This window comes from Lemur catta, chromosome 15 (genome assembly GCF_020740605.2).
Source record: "Lemur catta isolate mLemCat1 chromosome 15, mLemCat1.pri, whole genome shotgun sequence".
Classification (NCBI taxonomy): domain Eukaryota; kingdom Metazoa; phylum Chordata; class Mammalia; order Primates; family Lemuridae; genus Lemur; species Lemur catta.
The window spans coordinates 24,004,288-24,022,146 of NC_059142.1; the positions used below are offsets into that span (position 1 = coordinate 24,004,288).

General features: G+C 47.4%; 1 protein-coding gene across 1 annotated transcript; it reads right to left on the bottom strand.

Annotated features, from left to right (window-relative positions):
• Positions 1-2,193: 2,193 nt before the first annotated feature.
• Positions 2,194-15,173, bottom strand: HEATR9 (HEAT repeat containing 9). Its single transcript, XM_045525511.1, has 15 exons — positions 15,131-15,173; positions 13,523-13,572; positions 11,570-11,754; positions 11,148-11,274; positions 10,881-10,937; positions 10,630-10,686; positions 9,820-9,877; positions 9,297-9,427; positions 5,727-5,909; positions 5,262-5,354; positions 5,037-5,156; positions 3,924-3,997; positions 3,418-3,469; positions 2,899-2,985; positions 2,194-2,659 (listed from the first exon to the last, which is right to left on the bottom strand). The coding sequence occupies exons 1-15, from the start codon at positions 15,171-15,173 to the stop codon at positions 2,339-2,341; spliced, it is 1,638 nt and encodes a 545-aa protein (XP_045381467.1). The 3' UTR covers positions 2,194-2,338.
• Between the last annotated feature and the right edge of the window lie 2,686 nt (positions 15,174-17,859).

Here is a 17,859-nt window from a genome sequence, read left to right on the forward strand (position 1 = left end):
GGACAGTATTTAGAGAGAGAAGAGCCTAGAACAGAACCCTGAGAAGTTATGACATTTAAGAGATGATCAGAAGTTGACCCTGAAACACTGATAATGGTCAGAGAGGTGTGGTCAGCGGAACCCAAGAAAAACGTGGATTTTAGGACAGGAGAAGCTAATGGTGTTAAGTGCTCAAGCCAAGGTAAGTCACGTAAAGGACAGAAAGCATTACATTTAGCAATGTGGAGTTATAAATTATTTTAGTACAGGGTTTCTCCACCTTCATTACTGACATTTTGGGTTGGAGATGTACCCAGACATACTCTGGAGACAACCAGAAATATGGAGGAGGAGGGGTTGGAGATCTGTGGACAGGATTTTTCAGAAGTTGAGAACCTGAGTTATGTAGTTAATAAGGCCACATTTGTATCCATAAGCTGTTGGGGCACAGAAATTTGGGTCATGCCGCTCATGGACCCAAAGCTGCAGAATGGGCAAGACAGGAGGAACATCTTTCTTGTCTTTGGATCTTGGTGCCACAATATTAGAGGGGTCCCCAGGCAGTGCTGCTTATACTCCAGGATAGTGAAACCACTCTTTTGGTTTTTACTTACAGCTTTCTCTGAGGCAAAACCTGAGTCTAGAAGTGGTGGGACAGGTTGGGAGATAAATCTGAGTCACACCTTATACAGGTTGAATATGCCTTATCCAAAATGCTTGGGCCAGAAGTGTTTTAACTTTCAGATTTTTTCAGATTTTGGAATATTTACATTATACGTACCAGTTGAATATCCCTAATCCCTAATCCAAAAATCCAAAATCTTCCAATGTGCATTTTCAAGTGTTATTTGTTATATAACAAGTTTAGAATTTTGGAACATTTCAGATTTTGGATTTTCAGATTAAGGATGCTTAATCTCTGCTGAATTCAGAATTGTTTTGGACTACTCTAGAACTTGGGGCATGGGGAAGTGGAAGGGAGCATCCATTTAACTTTGACCTTTCTATGCTTTTTGGGAAGAAGCTGACCTCCCATTAGATCACTTCAGTAGGTTTGGGGAAGTAGAGTGGGAGGAGACAGTCTTTTTTGACCTCTAGTGGTCACAGGCTCACATGACAACACTGAAGAGAGGAAATGAGAGAAAAGTTTATTTTTGAGTGTTTATAATGCTAGGCACTGTTAAGCTTCACATTAGTCCTCATAGGAGCTCTCTGAAGTAATAGGCATTATTCTCTTCATTTTATAGGTGAGGAAACAGAATCAGAAATGTTAAGTAACTTGTCCAAAGTCAAAGATCAAATAAGTGATGAACTCTAGGATTAGATATCAGATTTGTCTGATTCCAAAGTATAGGCTTTTCCTTCTTTCTTTCTTTTTATTTATAGAGACAAGGTCTTGCTCTGTCACCCAGGCTGGAGTGCAATGGCACAGTCATGGCTCACTGCAGCCTCGAACTCCTGAGCTCAAGCCATCCTCCTGCCTCAGCTTCCCCAGTAGCTGGGACTACAGGCACATGCCACCCTGCCTGGCTAATTTTTTTATTTTTTGTATAGATGGGGTCTTGCTATGTTGCCCAGGCTGGTCTTGAACTCCTGGCCTCAAGTGATCCTCCTGCCTCAACCTCCCAAAGTGCTCACAGGTGTGAGCCACTGTGCCCAGCCTGGGCTTTTCCTTCTTGGTAGGGGTTGTAGTTGTTGGATTTGGTGTGGTAGGTCCTACTGGCAAAGCGAGACTGAAGCTTCAGTAGAAATAAGGGAGAAATTAAGGCAGTTTTATAGAGCAAATAGGGTCTCTCAAAGGAATGACCCTAAAGCAGGTAGAAAGCAGGTTACCTAGGGTGAAGAGGCAGCAGAGAGGATGGCTGGTTCTGATTAAAGCTTAATTGTTCTATCTCCTGACCACTGACAGGGAAGTTGGCGAGGCGCGGGGCAAGTTAGTAAGAGGAAATGGTCCAAGCTTTCCCACATTTTCTCCTAGTTCTCTGTCAGCAGCCCTTTCTAGGCAGAGACTCAACTCTCGCTTTGACATCAAATTCTGGGCACAGATAAGCGTTTGATTTAGGGGAGCAGGCTGGCTATCCAGAGAAGCTTTGGCTCTGTCCTTCTGTCTTTCCTCTGGTGAAAGAACATGTAGCTCAGTGGAAAGATCACCCAAGCAGGAGTGAGGAGACCTCTGATGAAGGGAACAGAAATGGCGGGAGTGATGCAGAGAGGTGTGGTAGGTAGAGTGACATTTGTTTATTCACAGAAGGTAAGTACAGATTATTTTCCCAGGGGAGCCTGAGAAGTGTCCTCAGGGAGGGAGTGGGGGTAGGCCCAGAGAGCTGGCTTATCTGGCAGTTTTAGTAAGGATCCGGAGCTATTCCCTGATCTTTGGCTGCCAGGGCCCTGTGATCTGTGGCCTGTGTTTTTGTGGCTTAGAGCAACAGGGCAGGAAAGCAGGCAGCTTTTTCTTTTGGTCCCCGTTGGTGATGGACTTGGCAATTAACAAGGGTTTCAGCTTTGCAAGTCGAAAGTCTTGGATGTCTAACTCTTCTGGGTTCTCAGGCTCCTTCCGGAACCTTGCAGGCTCCGCCTTTACTGTAGTCTTGGGTTCCTCACATACAAGGAAAACCTTGTTCTTCAGCTTGTTTTGGATCCAGGGATCAGTTGAGGCACAAAGGATTAACGTTTCTTGTAGCTGCGTGGAAACAAAGGCTGTAGGGCTGGCTCACTTCGGGCTTAGGCTGGGAGGAGAAGGGACACCCAAGGGAGTGGAAGCTCCAGCCACAGGCCTTTATGGCCCCAAGGAATGAGGTCAAGGGACCGTGTCTGAGGGCTCATTTCCCTCTGCTCCCGACAAAGAGCAAACGATGACACGGGTGGGGCAGGCCTGGAGAAGGGGTAGAGAAGAGGAGGAGGTGGGCAGGGATGCCTTACACACTTCTTCACAGCCTGGTTGTCTTCTGTATCTAGCATGTCCAGGAGCAAGTGGAACACGTGTGGGCTGCGGATCCCCAGGACACCCTGGCAAAGGCAGAGTGAGAAGGGCTAAGCCCCAGGAAGATGCCCTCTACTCTTTCCCATTCTAGTCCCTTTGTGAGACCCTGCAGCCTCAAGAGAGGGGGAGGTCTGGTTTCCCAGCTGAGATATCCCTCTCTGTGCCATTTGGGACCACTGCATGAGATTTCAGTGCCCGTTACTTGCCAGCAAGAATCAAGACAATTCTTACAGTATCTAAGTAACACCCCGCACACCTATCTCCTGTCCCTTAGCCCACCCACCCCCGATCCTGAAGGAAAGGCTACCTTAACTCTTGGTAGGGCTGGAATTCTAAAATAAACAACCTCCCCAAACTTTACAGCCCTTTCTTTCCCTCAGTGGCTCTGTTTGGTCACCCGCTCCCTGCACCATCAGCACCTTTCTGGAATCGGGTCAGAGAAGCAGAGGCCACCTTACCAAAGAGATGACTGCTTCCTTGCGTGCAGTGACATCTGGGTTCATCAGTTGCCTGTGTCGAAGGGAGGGAGCATGGTGTGGTTCAGTTAAGGGCAAGGGGAGTGGGAGCGAGGCTGGTTGCTTTTTGGGCCCAAGGTGAGTTGGGCATAATGCTGATAAGTAATGCTCGTTTCCTTATTTCCCTCTCTTGTTTCTCAGGTCAGGAGAGGGGCTGGGAGTGGGGAGAGACACCACTGTTTGCCAGGAGGCACTAAATGGTGATCAGAACTCATATCTATCCAGAACTTCACCTTTTAAAAGTTCTTTTCATGTATTAACTAGAGCTTTACAGCAACCTTGAGTGGTAGGTATTATTAGCCTCTTTTTACGATAAAAAACCCAGGGGTCAAAGAGTGACTTGGTCAAGGGCACAGGCAAGAGAGAGCTGAGAACCTCTCACTGACCCCTTGCCTCCCTTCCCACCGTCTAGGATTTGGCCCCGGCAGCTCCCAGCCCAGGCCACTCACGCCTCCACTAGCTTCATCATCATAGGCTTCATCTTGAGCTCTTCCACAGTCTCGACCACGGCCTGCCTCATAGCCTGCAGAGGGGTCAAAGTGGGACAACGGAGAGCGGGGACGCAGGGGTATACAGGGAAGGGCTTCACAGACCTTTTTAGACACTTGCTTTGCCCTACACAGAGTCCCTGCTTTGCGTCTCGTTGAGGAAGCAGACAGGTAAACAGGCGATTACGGCAGTGTGTAGGGTGCACAGAGGAGGGTCTCCTAACTCCGCCTTGGGTGGTGGAAAGATTTCTTGGAGGAAGTGAAGGCCCAGCTGAAACTTGGAGGGTGAGTGGGAGTTAATCAGGCAGGGGGTTGGGGGCAGGCAGATTTTAGGGGCAGAGGGGAGATGTGTGCAAAAGCCTGGAGGCAAGAGAACGTGCGGAGGAGTGAGGAGCTGAAAATAGTTGAGCTTCATGCGGTGCCCAGACGGACTCTTCAGAGTGCCTCTGTGTAATTACACTGTGACACAGCTAAGTCAGGACACCTTCGTCCTAAGCACAGCCGGGGTGTGGCTGGGGGGGAGCGATGACAGAGGAAGCTAGGGAGGGAGGCAATATAGCATCCCGAGGGCACTGGGAGCCAGTGAAAAGTTTTATGCAGAAGTAAGACAATCTCTTCTGCATTTTAGAAAAATGTCTTTAGAAATGCTGTGGGCAGTTTTATAATGAGCCATAATAAAGATAAAAGCAAGGGAACACAGAGGAAGGCAGGATTGATTCTGACTGGTGATTTAGAAAGCTTCCCATAGGAGGTGTCATGTGGACTGTTCTTGAAGGAACAATGTAGTATTTTAATGGGAAAGAGAGACGGGCTCCTTATCAGTGGGAGTGAATAGTATGAGGCCGTTTTTTACCTTACAGAAGAGGGAGGGATGACTTGGCATTTTAAGCTGAGACAACTGCCTGAGCAAAGGTGACGTGGCTTGAAACATGGACTGCGTTAGTTGCACAGGGGGCATGTTAGGGCGAATGTGATACTTTGGGGTGGTGAGGACCAAGCCAGGAAGAGGGCTCCAGAGAGGGGAAAGGAGGCAGGTTAGGACTGTCTGGGCTTGGGAGCTTTGGTCTCACTTACGACGAAGGGTTCATTGTGTATCTTCCTCCTGAGCAGGTCAAAGGTGAGCTCCTCTAGTCCCTGTGCCTGGATCTGTCCCAGCCCAATGGTCTTGAGCATCTGGGTGGCTTCAAAGCGGTCCTGAGGTCAGGGGTGGGGCAGGTGTGAGAGACGAACTCCCTTCTCCATTCCCCAGCCCTGTCGTAGCGCCGGGAAAGGAAGGGTCCGAGGCAGCCCGGAGCTTACGTCAAGGACACTGGAAGAACACAGCTGGTCTAGGGTGGCCCTGATGACCGCGGCTGAGTTCACATGCATCATCTTGACCAGCATCCTAAGTGCCTGGGAGGGGCGGGGTGGGGCAGAGGGTACAGGGCCTAGAAGCATCCGGATAGCTAGGTGGACGCGAGGGCTGAGCCTGGAACTGGTGAGTGACGTGCGGGGTTTTCTTTCTCCTGCCTCTTGAGTGAGAACACAAGTTTACACGTGTACGTATGTGCACATATGCAAATGAACACCCTTACCTATCAAATACACACAAACACATGTACGGTTATATGTCCACATGACCCCATACTCAGACATATTTATAAACACGCAGAGGACCCTGCAGTGCTCTACCACCGGGATGCTAGGATCCAGACCCCACTCAGTTCAGACTGGCCTCTGTTTGCTCAGTCCTCCCCAGGGAGCCCAGCCTCCTGTCCCTCACACCTTCATCCTCTGGGTCTTCAGCCCTTTGCACAGGAACTGCAGCAAGAACTCTTGGGCCATGTTGCTGCAGGGCTTCAGGAAACCCAAGCACAGGGCTGCCTCCAGGGCCATTTCATTCGATGACTTCTTTATCAACATCTGCAGCACAGGTACCAGCTTCTCTTCGTCCCCAACTTGAGTCCTCTACGAGGGAGACAGGAAGGGAAATGGGTTGGGATGGGGCTATGTTGTCAACCAGGCTTTGTGCTTTTTTTAATTTTAATTTTAATTTTTTAGAGACAGGGTTTTCCTCTGTCACCAGGCTGGAGTGTAATAGCATGATCTAAGCTCATTGCTTCCTTGAATTCCTGGACTCAGGCCAGCCTCCTGCCTCAGCCTCCCCAGTAGCTGGGACTACAGGCACACACCACTGTGCTAGGCTAATTTTTAAATTTTTTGTATAGATGGGGTCTCGCTATGTTGCCCAGGCTGGTCTCGAACTCCTGGCCTCAATTGATCCTCCCAGCTCAGCCTCCCAATGTGCTGGGATTGCAGGCATGATGAGCCACTGCTCCTGGCCAGGCTTTGTGCTTTACAAGAGGACAGTACTTCCAGACCATTCTCCTTCCGCCCTAAAATGAATCTCATGCCATCAGATTATTTCACCCACCCTGTCACCTACTCACTCCTAGGTCATATCTCCTCATTTCTCTATGAGTTTATCTCAGGAATGGATAAGTGCTACTCTCTTTAACACTTCTTAATGTCTTAATTCTTGGCATTAAGAAAATAATACGTGAAAGTGACTCAACACCTCTCCTCCAATAACCATGTCCTCCACTCTGCCTCAGCCACTAATCCCTCAGAGAGGTCATTACCCACAACTGCAACTTGTCCGTAATCTCCATTTCATGGATTCCACTCTCCGACTGTCACCTGTTTCTCCAGCTCACCTCCAATGCCAACAATTGTTGCTCCACAAAGGACTAACAATCTATTGAGCCTGCCACTGCTCCTCACCTCCTTCCCTCTTTACCCAGCATGAATTCCATGGTCCTGCTATAGCCACATCCCTGCCTCGCTCGAAAGTCCTTTACCCCTCTTGCTTCGTTGTGCTCCCTTGACAGAACTGCAACCCTAGTCAAACCCTACTCTCCACTTACTCTGTGCCTGCATTTCCTGGAGAGACACACAGTCATGATGACCGATCTTGCTGTAAATGCATAAACACAAACCTCACGTAAGCCCTTGATGCTGCCTGGTAATCATACTGTGTTTCCCTGGGCAATTCTCTTTCTCACTCTTCCTAATTCACACCCTTTCCTCTGGAAGCTCTAACACTTATTCCTCTTTCTTGCTCTCAGCTGATCACCTTGTTTTCTACTTCACTGAGAAAGTAAAAGCAACTAGAGAAGGTATTCCATAGACACCTGCCACCGCTGTATCCAACTTTCAACATCTGTACCCACCAAAATGGTTCCATTGAGTTAATCAATGATTCACAAATTGTTAAATCCATGTATCAATTCTCAGTCCTTATATTACTCGAGACAGTTGATTTCTCTCCTTTCCTGGATACACGTTCTTCGCTTGATTTTCAGAACACCACACTTTTGGTTGTCTTCTTACCTCATTGGCCACTTCTCAATATTGATTTATTCTTCCTCTTCTCCCTGACCTCCTAACATTGGGGTGTCCCAAAGCTCAGTGTTCTCATCTAGTTTAGTGACATTAAGTGCTATCTGCATACTAACAACTCCCAAATTTCTTTCTCTAGTTCAGACTTCTCTCATAAACTCCAAATTATATATCTAACCATTTACTTGCTATCTCCCTTGGAGTTCCAGTAGTTCTCAGACATAACTTGTCCAAAATTGGACTTCTTTTTTGTTATTTTTGTGGTTGTTTGTATTTGTTTTTAGTTTTGTATTTTATTTTTATATAAAAACTGGACTTCTGCTGTTACCCCCAAACCTGTTCCCCCTGCAGCTTTCTTGACCTTAGTTGATGACAACGTCATCTTTTCAGTTGCTAGGCCAAAAACCTTGGCTTCATTCTTATTTTCTCATTGTCTTTTACAACTCACATTCAACCTATCTGAATTTTCCTTTTAAAATATATCCAGAATTTAATCACTTCTTACTGACTGCATTGTGACTACTGTGGTCCAAGCCACCATGACCTCTCCCCAGGATTGTTTCAGTGGCCCCTAATCTGTCCCCCTGCTTCCACTTTTGTGCCCCCACTCCCAATCTTGTTGCAACACAGCAGTCAGAATGAACCCTTTGAAATATGAGGGTTAGATCGTGTTATAGCTCTGCTCAAAAGCCATGAATGGCTCCCTACTTCACTCAGCGTAAAAGCCCACGTACTTAAAATAGCCCTGAAGGCCACATATGATCTAGTCTCCTGTTAACTTCTTTAACCTGACCTTCATTTCCTGTTGCTCTCTCTGTTTCTACTCCACTTCAGCCACGCTGGCCTACTTGCTGTTTCTCGACCACCAAGCATGTTCCTGCCTTTGTGCTGGTCCTTCTGCCTGGATTGTCTTCGCTCAGATATCCATAAGGCTCACCCCCTCATCTTCTTTATGCCTTTGCTCAAATGCCCTTTCTAAATGAGGCCTTCCATATCTACTGCATTTAAAATGGCAACCCATCCCCATCCCACGTGGCACTCCTGACCACGCTCACCCTGCCACATAATTTCTCCCATTGTGTTTATCACTGCTAACATACTATATAATTTTCTAATTAAATTTATTGGTTACTGTGTGTTTCCACCAACTAAAATATAAGCTCTACAAGGGCAAGGATCTTTGTCTGTTTGGTTCACTGGTGTATGCAAGGGCCTAGGACAGTGCCTGGCACATGGTAGCTGGTGAATGTATATTTGTTGAATAAATGGATGAATTGTCTTTTACATGGAGCAGCGACGGGATCAGAGTAAGAGAACGTGAAAGGGGAAAAAACCGTGAGTAGTGTCAGAGGACTCTCTTGGGCCCTCTCCCCTCTAGACAGAGGTTTCACTCTAACAGGTTATTTTAGGGATAATAATGATGGTTATCATTTCAAGAGCACAGGCATTGTACTAGGTGCTTTACATACGTCATCTCATTTAATCTTCTCAGCAGTATTATAAGACAGTTACAGACGCTCCTTGACTTATGATGGCACTGTGTCCTGATAGACTCACTGTAAGTTGAAAATATTTTCAACTTATGATGGATAGGTTTATTGGGATGTAACCTCATGGTAAGCTGAGGAGTGTATTGAATGTGTATTGTTTTTGCACCATTGTAAAGTTGAAAAATCATAAGTCGAACCATTGTAAGTCAGGGACCATCTATACTGTCAACATTTTAAAGATGAACAAACTGGGGCTCTGAAAGTTGACTTTTCAGGGGTTGTCTGGCCAGTAAGTGGTCAAGCCATATGCTTCTATTCAACTCCAGAAGGAACTTCACAAGGACAATGTCATCCTCTGTCAGCACTGAGAACTAGGTTACCTTCTTCCTGACCCAACCCCCAGCCAAACTTATCAATTACCTTGTCCTGCTTTGCCCCAATTACAGACTATGTTCCCAATCACCTTATCTTTAGGGACAGCAGCCCAGGAGTTCAGAGCCATTCGTAGTCCCGCCAAAGTCTCCAACTTCTGACCCTCATTTTGTCCCTTCAATTTTTTGATGAAAGACTGGATCACATGCTTATCCAGGCACCCTGGACAGGGAGAGTCCTCAAGTCAGAGCAGAGCCTCAGATATTACTTCTCTCCGCAAGGACCCATTGAACGCTACTGTCCTACAAGACTTAAAGTTCCAAGCACTAGGTGCCAAGTTGTTGCCCATCCTCCCGGACACCAGAACAGCTGGCTGAGCATGAACACAATTCCAGGAGCTCTCCTTCTCCCTCCCTCCCTCCAGTCTCTTCTCCCTTTTCACCCCGTCTTACTCTCTGTGTTCAACGTGCCTAGGATAGTTCCCAGACCTTGCCAAATGCTAGGTTGGGTGTGTGCTCCCCTCCCTTTTGTCCTTACCCCCCAAAGGAGAAAGTGTCTGCACTTTCATTTTCTCATCTCCCCCAACTTCCCACCCAGGGAGAGGGCGTACTCACCTAGGATGGCCAGGGTTCGATAGGCCTCACACTTCACTTTCTCTGGACCAGTTTGGGCCTAATTTAAGATGTGGGTGGTAGAAACATACAGTAAGGTGATGGAATGTCAGAGATTTAGGGAGTGTCTCAGCTTAACTTTTCATTTGACAAAAGAGGAAACTGAGGCCTAGAAAGTGACCTGTGTATGCTCGAATACAGAATACAGGCAGGATGGTGCAGTGGAAGGAAAAAAAACTTGGGAGTTGGACATTTGTTCAAGCCTGTCTGGTATCTAGTAGCCACTTCTTACCTCACTGGCCACTTCTCAATATTGATTTATTCCTCCTCTTCTTGGATCAACTTGGTGTTGATTGAGTCCCTTGGCATCTCAGAGCTTCCATTTTCTCATTAGAAAAATACAGATACTAATACCTATTCCTAGTGTTGTTGTAAGATGTAAATGAGGTTATGGATAAGAAGGTGTGTTCCCAATGGAAAACTGACATATAAGCACGGAGTGTTTTCAGTTAAGTTGGAGAATGTACTTAGTTCCAGCTTTCAGGCTTTCCTGGCTTTTTTGTCCAATGATTTTCTCTTAGACCAGGAGGATCTTCAGATTTCCCCTTCCCCATCTTTTAGATCCAGCTGCTATTCCAAGAGGTCAAGGGCATGAGATGGGGGCATTCCACACACCGGTGGCTCTCTCCTTACTGGATCTGACCCATCATCCTGGCACCCTGGGGAGCCTTGTCTGTGCCCAGATGCCCACACTCTACACGTCTCAGACCCTGTTTCCTCCTTTCCTCAACTATACATGGCCCCCAGACTCACCACCTGCCGTAGTGCCTCCATGACAAACTTGTCGCTGATGCCCAAGTACCCCAGAGCCTGCAGGAAGAGGGGTAGAGCAGAGGGAGGAGACCTTGGACACCACCCCTAGGAGTTACCATCCTCTGGACACAGCTGGAGTTTGTACTTGGAATACCACCCCCACCCCATCATCCACCTCAAGCAGCTTTTAATGTTCCAGCTCTGCCAACTCCTAGGTGTCAGGACCGTCCTCTTCCTTGGCCACTTCTCACCTGTGCTGCATAGAACTGCTCATCCTCTCTGGGAGATTTCAGGCTTTTTGTGAGTTCCTGCCCATCCAAGGCAGCCAGTAGAAATGAAGAAATAGAAAAATATGGTTATAGAACTTCAAACTAGGAGCTCATCCAATCCAATCCCCTTTCCTTCCTCCCCTCCATTTTGCAGGCAGGGACCGAGGGGTGAAGGACGGTGTGAGCCCAAGGCAGGGGCACCCGCAGGGAGGGAGTCTTTCCATTCCCTCTTCCCACCACGGTCCTGACCTTTAATCTTTGCCACTTCAGGTGGTCCTCGGTAGGCTCTAAGGGCTTGGATCCCACCTGAGGTCTGGTAGTCAACTTGCTCATGGGTAGATGGAATGTTTTGATGTGGGTGCCCTCTTTGAGGTACCTGCGTGGGAAATTGCACAGGCGGTCTTTGTCCCCTTGCATCTTCCCTTCTTAGGGCGCAAGCCCACCTCTGCCACGGGGCCGCAGCCCAGCTCAGAGATGGGACCAGAGGAAGACAGATGAGGGCTCAGTGATAACCACCTGAGCCCATCCAAGCCACCCTTCTACCCCAGGGTCCTCTCAGGGACCTGTAGGCTGAAGTGCCCCATTCCCTGGCCTACCCCCCTTCCTTGTCCTTCCTCTCTTTCCTAGAAGATGTGGAGGGTGAGGAGAATAGGGAGGTGGGCAAAACACACCTAGGGTGATCTCTTATTTTCCGTGACAATATCTTCTGGGCATCCGGTTCCCCTTGCTGGCCATACAGGATGTGCCAGTGTGTGTACATTTCAGGCTTCTTCAAGTAGCAATAAGGGACCAAGTTTGGCTGGCCTGGGTGCTGCATCCAGGACTCCAGACTTGGGGGAAATTCTTCCTTTGGCACCTGGAGGGTATGAGTGGCAGAGCAGTCAGAAGGGTCCCCTAAGCCCTTACTTGTGGGGGTAGAGGGAGGAAGGGGTGAAGGGAGGGGAGGCAGAGTGAGACAGATGCACTTCAGCCTCTCGTCTGGGCTGGAGTCACAGCTGCTGCCTAATCCACTGCATGACTTGCACAAGTTACTTCATCCCACCAAGGTCTCAGTCTTCTTATCTGCAAAATGGAGCTAATAATTTTTGATCTGTTCCCCACCCAAGGTTGTTGTGAAGATCAAAAGAGATCCAGATTGTGAAGCCATTGGTGATCTCCAAATCAATCTGAGTACACAGTGTGGTTAGTTGAAGAGCTCAAAGTTCTTTGAAAGGGTCATTTGGACAGGGAGATGAAAAAGCAATGGGTGGGGGAGATGTGGAATAAAGGTGGGGGAAAGACAGGCTACTGTTCATTCAGATATTTAGGTACCTACTATGTGCCAAGCACTGTGCTAGGTGCTAGGGTTGCAGTTGTCATCCCTGCTCTCATGGAATTTAACAGCTTAGTTGGGAAAGGAGTCTTTCTTTCTCTCTGTCTCTGTCTCTCTTTCCTTTCTGAGATGGGGTCTTGCTCTGTCACCCAGGCTGGAGTGCAATGGCACAATCATAGCTCACTTCAGCCTGAACACCTGGTCTCGAGCAATCCTCTTGCCTCAGCCTCCTGAGTCTCTGGGATTACAGGCGGAAGCCACTGCATCTAGCTCCAACTTTCTTTAAATAATCCATCTCTCAAACAACTTTGAAACTGCAGTTCTGACTGCAGTGGGGTATTTTGGGTGGGTTAGGGGCTTTCTCTGAGGATTTAGCTGGGGGATTCATCCCTGTCTCTTCTCAAGCCTTTCTATCCTTACAACAGATCTCTCTGGGCAATAGGGAAAAGGAACCTCAGCCAGTGGTTCCCAACTTGGTGACTGAAATCATAATAAAGGTTCTCAAGTGATTGACAAGATTTCAGAAAATGGAGCATTGACTCATGGTAAGTAGGGTTGCCAGATTTAGCAAAGACAAAAACAAACAAACAAAAAACAGGACATCAAGTTAGATTTGGATTTCAGGTAGTGAATGAAATATTTGGGACTTTTTTTTTTTTTTTTTTTGAGACACAGTCTCACTCTGTCACCCCAGGTAGAATGTAACGGCATCATCATAGCTCACTGTAACCTCAAAATCCTGGGCTCAAGTGATCCTCCTGCCTCAGCCTCCCAAGTAGCTGGGACTACAGGCACATGCCACGATGCCCAGCTAATTTTTCTGTTTAGTAGAGACGGGGTGTTGCTCTTGTTCAGGCTGGTCTTGAGCTCCTGAGCTCAAGGAATCCTCCAGCCTTGGCCTCCTGGACTTCTAGCATTATAGGTGTGAGCCACCTCGCCTGGCCTGGGACATGTTTGTACTAAAAAAAAATTTGTTGTTTATCTGAAATTCAAATTTAATTGGGCATCCCATATTTTATCTGGCAACCGTAACGGTGAGGCCCCTGTGTTACTTCCATTTGCAGTCACTCCTTGCATAACCCAGTCTTTACAGACTTTGTCTCATAGCATCTCTACAAAGGGAGGTTGGGTCATGACAAAGGAATCTCCTGAGGCCCAGAGAAGGAAAGTGACTTGTCCAAGGTCACACAGAATTACTGGCAGCTCTGGGGTGAATGTCAGTGTTCTGTGAGCTGGCCTGAACAGGAAGGGACAATTTGCTCCCCTCCTACTTTGACACAGCTCTCAGGGTAGCAAAAGTTAGGGGTCTTACCTGGTAGCGGGACAAAGGCAGGTAAACAGGAGATGTAGCTTTTTTGAGTTCTGGCAAGAGGGGAAGAGTGTACGTGATACAAATGAGACAGCAGTTGCAATGGTGGGTTAAACAATCATTCGTTCAGCATTTAGTGAATGTTAGTACCAGATATTTCACCAGGTACCAGAGAGCTAAGGAAGGCATAATTCCTATCTTTGAGGGGCTCGTCATATTCTTGTTTCCTGCTACTCAAAACATGTTCCACGGAGCAGCAGCATTGCCATAGCCTGGGAACTTCTTCAAATGCAGAACCTCAGGTTCCACCTCTGACCTACTGAATCACAGTCTTAATTTTAGCAAATCCCTAAGCGGCTCCTTGGTACTTTGAAGTTTGAGAATCTCTGGTCTAGCAGGGTGTTCTCAGCCTTGGGAATATATTAGAGTTATTAGAGGGAACTTTTAACATGCGTAGGCCCTACATCAGACAAGAATTCAGTCAGATTCTGCGGGGATGGGGCCTAGGCATCTTGGAAACCTCCTCCGAAGATTCTAATGCTCCATGCAGGGTGAAAACCATTGGTCTCATTTGGGTTCTGTAGCCTGAGTGTACATTAGAATCACCTGGAGACCTTGTTTTTTTTTTCTTTTCTTTCTTTTTCTTTTTTTTTTAATGTAATTTTTTTTTTTTTTTGAGACAGAGTCTCGCTCTGTTGCCTGGGCTAGAGTGCCGTGGCCTCAGCCTAGCTCACAGCAACCTCAAACTCCTGGGCTCAAGCAATCCTCCTGCCTCAGCCTCCCGAGTAGCTGGGACTATAGGCATGTGCCACCATGCCTGGCTAATTTTTTATATATATATTTTTAGCTGTCCATATAATTTCTTTCTATTTTTAGTAGAGACAGGGTCTTGCTCTTGCTCAGGCTGGTCTCGAACTCTTGAGCTCAAACAATCCTCCCACCTCGGCCTCCCAGAGTGCTAGGACTACAGGCGTGAGCCACTGCGCCTGGCCTGGAGATCTTGTTAAAACAGATTTCTGAGACTCATCCCCACAGCATCTGATTCACTAGATCAGAGGAGGGGTCTGAGAATTTGCACTTCCAACAAGACGGTGCTGGTCCTGGGACCACATTTTGAGAAGCACTGGTCTAGCTGGTGAGACAGAATGATTCCTACTGATTCCTGGAGGGTAACGAGTGTGCAGCTAGATGGAGGCACAGTTGGTACAGAGGAGGGAAGCGTAACCTGGCTGTGAGGATCAGGGAACGCTTCCAGAGGAGACTGTACACAGTTGAGTCTTCAGTGCAAGTAGGAGTTAGCCAGACAGGTAAGGGGAAGAGCATCGGGCACATGGAATACCTTATGCAAAGACTTGGAGGTGTGAGAGTTGGGGTGGAGAGCAGGGTGCAGGTGTGGGAGCAGAAGCTGGGGAGACACACAGGTGTCCCATCTTAGGGGGCCCTGTAGGCCCTACTGAGGAGCTGGAGCCACCACAGTGTCCGGGAGCCTGCCCTATCCTTTCCCATGGATTTACTGAACTCACTGAGACCCTTGCTTGGGAGTGGGAACCTGGTAGCCTTTCCTTTTCAGGCCCTTGCCCCTGGCTCCGTTCCGGTTCATTACAGCCTCACCTTTGGTCCTGTTTGGATATTCCAGCCATGGGTATGAGAGCATCGACCTGGCGATGTCAAGGACATAGGCTGATTTTTCACAGGCCCTCTTCTTCCCCTCATGGGAGGGGCCTTGGGCAGCAAGATATACAGAGCTGTCGGGGGAGTGGGGGCCCAGCTGGAGGATAACCGTCTTCTGTGCCATGGGAGGGACTTGTGGGGTGTCGAGACTTCTGGAGGTAGAAGCTTCCAAGTGCTGAGCAACCAGATTGCTTTGGTAAATAGAACACACAAGTTCCATTCTTGAGCCCCAGCCTGTCTACTGGCGTGTGGACTTGAGCTAGTCACATTACCTCTCTGAGCTTCAGTTTCCTCATCTGAAAAGTGAGAAAGTCATGCCTGTCTGGCTACATAGAGGGGCTATGGTGAGGCATAAATTGGAAAAAAAAAATCCAAGCATTGGTGAACTGTCAAGCTCAAGTAGGTTCATGTTAGGATCAGGGTTTGCTCTTAGGATTGGTCATCAGGAAAATGATGGGACAGTCCCTTTATACACACACCTGGCAAGAGACTGAATTATCTGTGGTATAAGGAGCTGCCTTTCATACCTCCTACTTCTGCATGTGCTATTCCCTCTACCTGTCAGTCCTTTCCCTTCCTTTCCTTTTCTTTTTTTCTTTTTTTTTAGCGACAGGGTCTTGTTCTATTGCCCAGGCTGGAGTGCAATGGTGCAATCATAGCTTACTGCAGCCTTGAACTCCTGGGCTCAAGTGATCCTCCTGCCTCAGCCTCTTGAGTAGCTGGAACTACAGGCAAGTGCCACCATGCCCTGCTATTTTTTTTCATTTTTTGTAGAGATGGGGTCTTGCTCTTGCTCAGGCTGGTTTCAAACTCCTGGCCTCAAGTGATCCTCCTGCCTCGGCCTCCCAAAGTGCTGAGATTACAGGTGTGAGCCACCGTGCCCAGCCCCTTTCCCTTCCTTTTCTACCTGTTAAAATGTTCCTGAAATCTTTCAAAGTCTACCCAAATGTTATCTCATCTCTGAAGTCTCTCTTCTCCCCCAGGCTCCCTCCCTACCCCACAATGTGACCACTGCCTTTTGTACAATTTCTTCCCTGTGTTTGTCATATGTTTAATCCGCTCATAGATCTGTCTTCCTCACTGGACTGTGAGCTGCCTAAAGGTAAAGATTGTGCTTTGTGGCTTATTTCCTCCTCTATTTCACTCCCCCTCCACCCCCCACCCCCCTACTCCCCTACCCCCAGTGCCTGGCACACAGTAGGCAGCTCACTGTAGCAAGAAAGCATGGGTCACTAAGCCATTAAACCAGGAAACTGACATCATGTGCTCTGGTGTGATGCGCTGAGAAAGACATCATCCATGTGGTATTCCTACCAAAAAAGTTTAACTTGAATCTAATTGTGAGGAAATAGGCAAATCCGAATTAAGAAACATTCTACAAAAATCTGATCTGCACTTCTAAAAGATATCATTTTTTTAAAGACAAAAAAAGTATGTTAAAGGACACTAAACAGGCATGACAGCTAAATTCAATACTAAATTCAATACGTGTACTTAATTCGATCCTGGATTTGAAAAAAATAGCCATAAAGGACATTATCGGGACAACTGGGGGAATTTGATTATGTGCTGTATAGTGAGTCATTGTTAAGTTTTCTGCGTATGCTACTCATTGTGTGGTTATGTAGCATGACTTGTTACTAGGAGACACATACTGAAACTTTTAGGGCTGAAGTGATATCACACCTGCAACTTACTCTCAGAAAAAGAGTTCAGAAAAAAATTGTATGTACTGACCACACACACACACACACACACACACAGAGATAACACAAATGTGGTAAAATGTTAACACTTGAATCTAACTGAAGAGTATATGGGTGTATGCTTGCAAATTTCTGTAGGTTTGAAATTTTGCAAATTAAAGGTGGGGAAAAAAAGCACGGGCTTTGTCATTAGACCTGGTGGGTTTAAATCTTAATTATAAACCTTCTTCCCCCACTTTATTTTTCTTTGAGCTGCAAGACTTTGGGCAAATCATTTCCCTCTCTTGCCAAGGGTTTTCCTGATTACAGACAGGGCTAATAATAGCACCTACCCTGTGGGGTTATGAGGCTGAAAAAGGATGACGGATATGAGGGGCTGAGCCAATGCCTGGCTCGTAGTGAGCTGATAACTATAGCTGTGACTATACATATTATCAATGTGTATTCACATGAAGAGACACATAGAAGGGATGGTTGGAGTAGTCCCACCTTAAAAGTCCTTGTGTAGTCGTGGAAAATCACAAAATACCTCATTCTCCTTATTTGAAAGACTTGAGGCATTTGGAATTGCCATTAATTCCCATTATGGGGACCAGGGTGGTGGGTTCCACTGGAGATAAGGTCAAGGGTGGGCTCAGGTGGAAAGGCCAACCCAAGACTGAGGAAACAGGGAGGCACTGTGGCAGGGAGTGAGATAAACTCTTGGGGACTTGGGGGTGGGGATGTGGTGACGGTTGTCCCGCACACCCTCCCAGAGTGGATGAGTCACTTAGTTACTTTAACTGCTCTGCCAGCCTCTGCCTCCTTCTCAGAGAGCTTTTGCTCTCAGCCCTGCTCACCGGGCAGGGCCATGGCCCCCAAATCTAGGCTGGACAGCAGATGTGTGCAAGCCCCTGGACCCCTGCATGCTTAATGCTCATGGGAAGGAGGGTTCCCGAGGAGGAAGTCAAACCAAGAGCCAGC